At 37.1% G+C, this 7,500-nt stretch overlaps 2 protein-coding genes across 7 annotated transcripts in view; one reads left to right on the forward strand and one right to left on the reverse strand.

Moving 5' to 3' along the window:
- Window positions 1–5,543, reverse strand: part of LOC122245752 (microtubule-associated protein 1 light chain 3 alpha) — a 5,888-nt gene extending 345 nt beyond the window's left edge. The window contains exons 1-4 of the mRNA XM_043003731.2: window positions 4,828–5,543; window positions 2,872–3,034; window positions 2,477–2,564; window positions 1–2,322 (exon numbers count right to left, since the gene is read on the reverse strand). The exon at window positions 1–2,322 is cut by the window's left edge and continues 345 nt beyond it. Of these exons, the coding sequence (XP_042859665.1) occupies window positions 2,248–2,322; window positions 2,477–2,564; window positions 2,872–3,034; window positions 4,828–4,870 (369 nt within the window). The 5' untranslated portion in view covers window positions 4,871–5,543 and the 3' untranslated portion in view covers window positions 1–2,247. The remainder of the gene's footprint in view (window positions 2,323–2,476; window positions 2,565–2,871; window positions 3,035–4,827) is intronic.
- Window positions 5,544–5,589: 46 nt separating this feature from the next.
- Window positions 5,590–7,500, forward strand: part of LOC122249886 (uncharacterized) — a 370,052-nt gene continuing 368,141 nt past the window's right edge. For 3 of the 6 annotated variants that reach the window (XM_086549173.1, XM_086549172.1, XM_086549171.1), the window contains exon 1: window positions 5,590–6,019. The gene's annotated coding sequence lies outside the window, so the exon portion shown is untranslated. The remainder of the gene's footprint in view (window positions 6,020–7,500) is intronic. The other 3 variants (XM_086549175.1, XM_086549177.1, XM_086549174.1) reach the window with 2 other exon arrangements.

Consider the following 7,500-nt stretch of genomic DNA (forward strand, 5'->3'; position numbering starts at 1 on the left):
ATACAAAATACATACTGATGTGTATTGAAATCAAAATAAATAAAATAAAAAAGTAAATAATAATAAATGGGTAATTACAAGTATACTGATGTTATGCCCAACTCCATGCTTAGACTAGACACAGGCAAGACTTGCCAACATGGGCAGTGAAAGCCCAGTATCCAACCCATGTCTTACCTTTAAACTTGTGAACACTACATGTATGGATATAACCTCTTAAAGTAAAGTATTTTTTACATCTCATTTTATAGATTTATATATTTTTTTTACACATTTTTTGGTATCCATACAATACAGAATGTACTACCAATGAACTTAAAAATAACTCTTTTATACCCACATAAATGGTCAAACCAAAAAGGGTTTAATAATTTTGCAGTACTTGAACTACACATATAAAATCAAGAGAGAAAGAAAAAAAATATAAAGCTGTTTATTGCAAATGGATAAAATACTACTGATAGTATTTAGTAAACAAAACTCTGTAATTGGATGTACGAGTTTTCTCACACACAATGATGAGTAAAAAGTCCAATAAATAATGCAATGGAAAAAGCCTGCATGACAGACAGCCACACTAACAACTTCAGTAAAACAATGCTCCAATCCGATTATGTATATATATATAATAATGAACACACGTTATGAACCAGTCTACATCTTGTCCACAATAATAGCTCTCGGACAACTTGATCATAAGGATATAACAAGGAGCGAGTCTTTGTTTCTTAACGATAACTTCAAAACAAGATTCTACAGTACCTGCTTAGATTTGTCTGCAAAGGGTAATAGATAGTAACACATACCATGCAAACATAATATAATAACACAACTTTCCAAACCAACTGCATAAACTTGCCTTCCCATCTTTCATTACACTCATGGAAGTACTGGTCATAAGACATTCCAAATGCCATGGTTTTCACTTAACCTTCAACTGAACACCTATCAAAATCAGTTACTGAGATCTCATCATGAGAAAACACACTTGCAAAGGTAAACAAATGAAGGAGAAAAAAAAAAAAAAAAAAGTTGTTTCCATTTTTCTTCCCAAACAAATTCAGGAGGGAGGAAAAAGCGGAGTGTCCATTTCCCACCTAAAGCTGAAAAGTGCATGTAAATAAATCAGATTTCTTAGATCACCCAATGAGAAATACCCCATTTCTTCCCTAATAAAGCAAAGCATTAAGTACAGAATGAGAAAGCTATCAACAGATCTGAACGCATCTCTATAGAACACATTGAAAGGTGAAACACATTAACATGATGTTAGCTGTCCTCCTTATAAAGCAAATGAGCTGGTAAAATATCCGCTAGTAAACACTCTCTTGGTTTTCTTTCGAGAATGGAGGAAAGCTGACCAAAGAAATATTACTAGTGTTATGTGAATTGTTGTCTCTGATAATAAATGTTGGAAAGAAAACAACTGGTGCTAATAAAAGCTAAATAATACTGAATGAAGCAATAGGCTTGATGGGGGGGATGTGGTAAACATTTGAATTTTTTGTCAACATTATGTAATGAAGAATGATGAAATGGTACCACCATGAAATAGCTGTCACTGTAATAATTATGCAGTTAGAATTATTCAAGTATAAAATACTTCTTGTATAATTGGAGTCAATATCAAAATTATTATTATTATTTTTTAACTTCCAGTAATTAATTTGATACTGTTGATATTTGATTATCTATACCAGTCTCCCATATTCAATAATTTTATAACATTACATATTATATATATATATGCAGCTTGTACAACATCTATTAGAGATATGGGAATATAAACCAAGTGAAAAAACAAAAATAAAAATAAATATTCCTAGTTACAATTAGTAAATGCACCAATTTTCAATAATGTTTACTAAGACACATGTGCACTTCAGAAATTCCTTATGTAACATCATTTCAGAACCATTTACTTTTTCATTTGTTAAGAACTATAGCTCTCTAATGGCTACCCCATGGACACCATTCACTAACATTCATTGACAGTTTATCTTTCATATCACTCATATGCTGAAGATTTTATACACACAGAATATCATGTAGTGATGCCGTAATCCTAAACGAGGAGAAAAAATAATAACCATCCATTTTCTATGTCCATGCATCCTGTTATTACAAAGGAGGATGAGGACATGAAGACGAAGAAAGAGAAAAAATGTCTGGACCTCCTATGGAAAGCAATAGTTAGTTCTCCAATCAGAAAAAGCATGGATGATCATCCAACTTGCATCACAAGCATCATTGACCAAACACCTCCTGAGAAGCATACACCATGTACAGAAATCCATCCTCATGGTGGTGGTGTTCATATACCTGGAGCAAGAGAGATCATTAATGTTACAAATGGTTCCTTTTATCTGCAACCGTAAAATCCTTTTCATTTATGACAGAAGAGTAACTGGTAAATTCCTTTCACTATTGAGATGAACTTGTCAAAAACAAAATAATAAGATTTAGAACCTCTTACCTGAGCCAAAGTATTTGAGACACTAGCTAAAGCACGCTGATTAATCAGGAGGAAGAAAGCTTGGGTTGGGTGCAACTGTAGACGACGCCTGTAACACACAAACATTTATGGTTTTCAATGAAATTAAATCAAATAATAACTACTGAGGATGAAACACATTCTGTTGGTAATCATTCTATAACATCATGACTGGTTTCTCTCAAAGATATAGCAATCTGTGTGGCTTCAAAATTGTACAGATAAAAAGAAAAGATGATTTACAGCAAAAAAAAAAAAAAAAAAAAAAAAAAGGCCAACTAAAATAGATTCATTAGCATTCATTTCTTAAATAAAACGCATGCATACACACATACGCACATATAAAGTAAGTACATCTTTAAGCCGAGGACACTCACCTAAGGATCTTGACAAGCTCCCCCATTGTCACATGATCTGGTACAAGGAACTTGGTCTTGTCAAGGAGAGGAAGATGCCTCTCCCCTGGATACCGCTCAATAATCACGGGAACCTTGTTGGGGTGCTGCTCTCGTATCTGCTCCACATCTCGCTGTCTCTGAGCTGGTGGGAAATGAAAGCAATTTAAAGATTAAGTGTCAAGAGAGAGAGTGAGAGGGGAGATGTGTCAAAATTTACTTTTGCCTACAATGTTTGCTAGTAAGCACAATCACAAATATCTGTGAATGGCAAGATAATTACAACACACATTATGGAAACATAATGGAAAAATATGGAATTATTATGGTAATTTACCATGGTACATAATCATAATCTATCCATCATATTTTTACATCCCTGTGCATGCATGCCTTTGGAATGTTTTCTCATACATGATAACATAAGGTGTATAGCAAAGAATCTGTTACAAACTGACTTACAAATGATAATTATTATCTATAATCATCAAAAGAGTAAAATGATTATACTATATAATATGTATGTATCTCATATAAGTTCCGATGCCTTATGATTTTTAAAGAATTAACCCTCTCTGGACGGGTGGTACAGCATGTGTACCGCGCATTCAAAAGCCCAGTGGCCAGGCGGCACAGTATTGTGCCAGCCATTCAATTGATTTAGGCCTAATAATTCGAACGCCCCGGCATTTGGACATTCAAGGCTAGAATTCCCCCGTCGGGGATGGGTTAATCTAGTAGATGTCTAAATACATAACATTGTACAAAACACTTGAAACATGACCATGTGGATATAGAGGAAATGGCCATGAAGGACACACAAAGCTACAGTATTTGGTAAAAACAATAACCTGCAAAGAGTCAAGGTAAGCCTACAATTACTTCTCAAAGATACTATTACATTAACTTAACCATTCATTCACCGAGACTCCTGCAATTTTGATGCTCTTGGAAAGACTGTCAAATCTCCACCACATATACTCTGTCAAATTAAGACTTGTAGGGCACCTTGGCCTTTTACTATTACATAGCAAACCAGTTGAATGTCTATCATATTAGAATATGCAATGTAGATGCTTGTGGAATAGGTTACAGTGTTCATGGGGGGAGAGGGGTGCAGTACTGGGTTCAAAAATTACCAAAGTCCCTAGTAGGTGACTTCAACTATGTAGTTATTATTCGACACAATCCTCTTTAGAGTTTAGGAATGTTATTTCATTAAGGAATAAATAAACACTACTTAACGCTAAAGAGTCAAGTCATATTTGAAAATGTTCTGCCTGACTAGGTAACTTTTGATATATTAGTTTTCTATCATGTTCTAGACTTATGGTATGATATACGAGTCTATATATGTGGTATATTTGAAAAGTGATAATAATTAGCATTTGGTATGATAAGTTATAATAACTAAAAAAAATGCTTGTAATTACTATGAATGGGAAAATGCAATACAAATGTGATCCAACCCCCCGACAATATCCTTTGCAGAAGGGCTATGGCTTTCTAGACGTCAATCTTAAAAGGATATTAGAAGGATAAAACTGATACTGGAGAGTCAAACATCCTGATGCAAAACTTACAAACATTGTAAAATTCCAAACAAATAAGGTCGCAAAAATTCAACCAATTACAAGAAACAACAATATACTATATGACACTGTAATAATACAAACCAATTTTCATAAGAGGAACATAAATATAAGGGAAAATCCGATGAGTGAGAGATGCTTTTCTATGTTAGTAAAATGACAAATTATAGTTAAAAATAATAAAACTCAGGCACCCAACTTCAACTAAGTGAATACGAAAATGAATAAAAAATATAGGGTTAAATTAAGAGTGAAAACAAGGTTACAAAGTCTGGTGAAATAATGACGCACTTCTGAAAATGGTTGATAGACAAAGAACGCAAAAGACCTTCATATCTTTACTTACCAAAGCTCCTCCTTTCCCTGAATGGTTTGACTTGGTTATTCATATCGACTAATAGAAAGTAACGCGACGAGGAAATATAAACGTATAAAAACCCTGCACAGTGGAAAGACCCGCGGAAAATGGCGTATTATTGATGCTTCTTCCCCAAGCAGCTCCTCCTCTCAGCTGTTCCTGTGTTTTGTTTACATCAGTCCAGTCCAAATCTTTTCCCTTTATTTTTTTCCTCTCATTTGGCCGTCTCGGCCCGTTTTTCCTTCGGGGTTATTTTCCCTATTTTTTTAAAGACATTTTTTTCCTTAATAGATGCAAATTGGAAGTAAAACGGCCAAATAAGTTGTTAATTAATAGTTGCGCAGTGATAAGTGGGGAGGTGAATCTACCAGCCGCTGCGAGTAGAACGGGGCGACGCCATTGGTTCTATTATTAAACAAGCCCGTGTTGAAGGCGCTCCCGGCCAATCAGCGCGCCCGTTACAAACGGCCCCTAAGATCCTGTATTGGTGACTGATGGCCCACGATTTTGCAAATGATTGTAATGGAGATAAGACCACGGGGGAAGAGATCGGCCATTGGGGGGTTCCTTAAAATCGGCAATTCGACGCACTATACCGATGACGAGGAATATCGGGGGGCGGGCTTATCGGCCGGGGAATATCGGCCAAGAGATAAATACAGACGGGACGAAGCTGCTGACACGCAGTCAATCACAAAGAATGTTGAGTGAGCTCGAGGTTCCTTTTTGAACGTGACGTTTTTCCCGCCACATCGGAGCGCGGCGACGACAGCCAATCAGCGCGCGATTTGGAGTCACGTGACCTTAAGTGCTCTGCGACGTTGTCAAATGTGGCGAAGTCGAGTCAGTGTATGTGACCGAGGCGTTGCGAGCGGTTCTATGTGGTGTTCTCTCGCCGGGTCTTCTATGAGAGGGAGATAAATCGAGAGGAAATTACGGCCTAACGAGTGCGAGGAAAAGGTTCGAGTGAGGCGTAAAGTGCTGAGGAAAAGAGGTGGATGGGTTAGAAGTGCGTTGGTGGCCTGAATCCCTGTCGGAAATTAATATTTTAAGCTGGAAGTGTTCGCTTACGGCCGTGTTGGGATAACGCCAGTGTGTGTGTGTGTGCAAGCTTAAAACCGTGGATTTCCTTATAATTATCTAAAGCCGTGGATTATGCCATCCCTCTTCACTGATTCAGGTAAGTTGTCTTCGATGCCGGTTGTAATTAGCGCTTTCCATTCCTGTAGTAAAGTGCATGTTATGTGTAAACGAGCTTTAGATGATTAACTAAGAAACCCCTCAAGTTGCTGGTCAAGCCATGTGATTCGGTCGTTTGGTGCGAAGTAGGCCTATTCCTGGTGACTGTTTGTGGTGTTTTTTCGTCTTTATTTCCTTGTGGTGAGAAGATGATTGAATTTCCATTGTTGTGATCTGTAGCCATGTGTCATTACGGTAAGATGAAGAGGGGTCATTATTGATATTTTAAGAGTTGGTCGCAAGTTATCTCTAAGATTCTTAACTGCCCAAACAACCATTAGTATATATAAAACAAATTGCAATTATTCTATATTTTGATTATTACAATGGACAATACAAATGCTTGGTTTCACAGATTAATCGGCAAACAGAAATCCTTTTGGATAAAACCTGTATTCCATGTACATATAATCAGATATCTGGCAGATTTAGATGAATGTCATTAATATTTCATTAAAATAACACCAGAATCAAAGACCTGGTAGCACAAGTCTAATTAACGAGATACTGACCAGCGACCCATAGAATCACTGGCGGAATCGAGCAAATCATATCAGCATGGCAGGTGTGGCCATTAATTTTGTGTTGCAAGGATTGCCGGCTTAACATCAGTGTTTGCGGATGTGGGTTCATTAAGAGGATTAACTGCTCTATGATTGGGAGCTACTGTGAAGGGTGGTTGTTGTCGCTTCGGGTTCCACTGGTCATTTGCAGTGCATTGTGCCTCTTGGCGTCCAGCGTGTCAAACGGTAGGGAAGCTACATGGAGTTGGCGTGAGGAAAAGGAGTTCGGCACTTCCCATATGTTCAGTTCCATGCGGGGAAATTGACCCCTCGGATGCACGGCTGCCAGGAAATACACGTTGACCTTGGATAGCCTGCTTTGGAGTTCCCCCCGGGTGTGGGGTCACATCGGGTCAGCCAAGCAGACCACGTCGACGGTTGGGCGTGAAAGTGCCGGTACGAAGCCCAGGTCGCGGGAAGCACATTGTGCATTTGAAGTGCATTCTTGCTTGAAGACGGGTATGGTTGTTGTTAGTTTTATTATTATTAGCATTATATTTGTAAATATAATGCTGTTAATAATGATCAAAATTAATAATTATTATAATTTATTATTATTATTATTATATATAATAATGTCATCATTATCTTTCTTACTATTGCTACTTATGTAATAGTTGATTTATACAGTTAGACAAATTTATGTTTGTTTAATTATTGCTAATTATCGTTGAGAAGCATTGAGACGGGTTAAATGCATTCAGTTATATTCTACTTTACGTAAATACTGTCCTTTTTCACTTTCAAGCAAGCACTCGCTCTCACAAGCACATACACCGGGATATCAATCTTATCTCTCGCCCTCGTTTCTTGATTTATATTTTTTATTGCTGTCAACGGGCGCGTGTGTATGCAAGAA

Source organism: Penaeus japonicus, unplaced genomic scaffold, assembly GCF_977035675.1.
Source record: "Penaeus japonicus unplaced genomic scaffold, GWHDUDI00000001_assembly GWHDUDI00000021, whole genome shotgun sequence".
In the NCBI taxonomy this organism is placed as follows: Eukaryota; Metazoa; Arthropoda; class Malacostraca; order Decapoda; family Penaeidae; genus Penaeus; species Penaeus japonicus.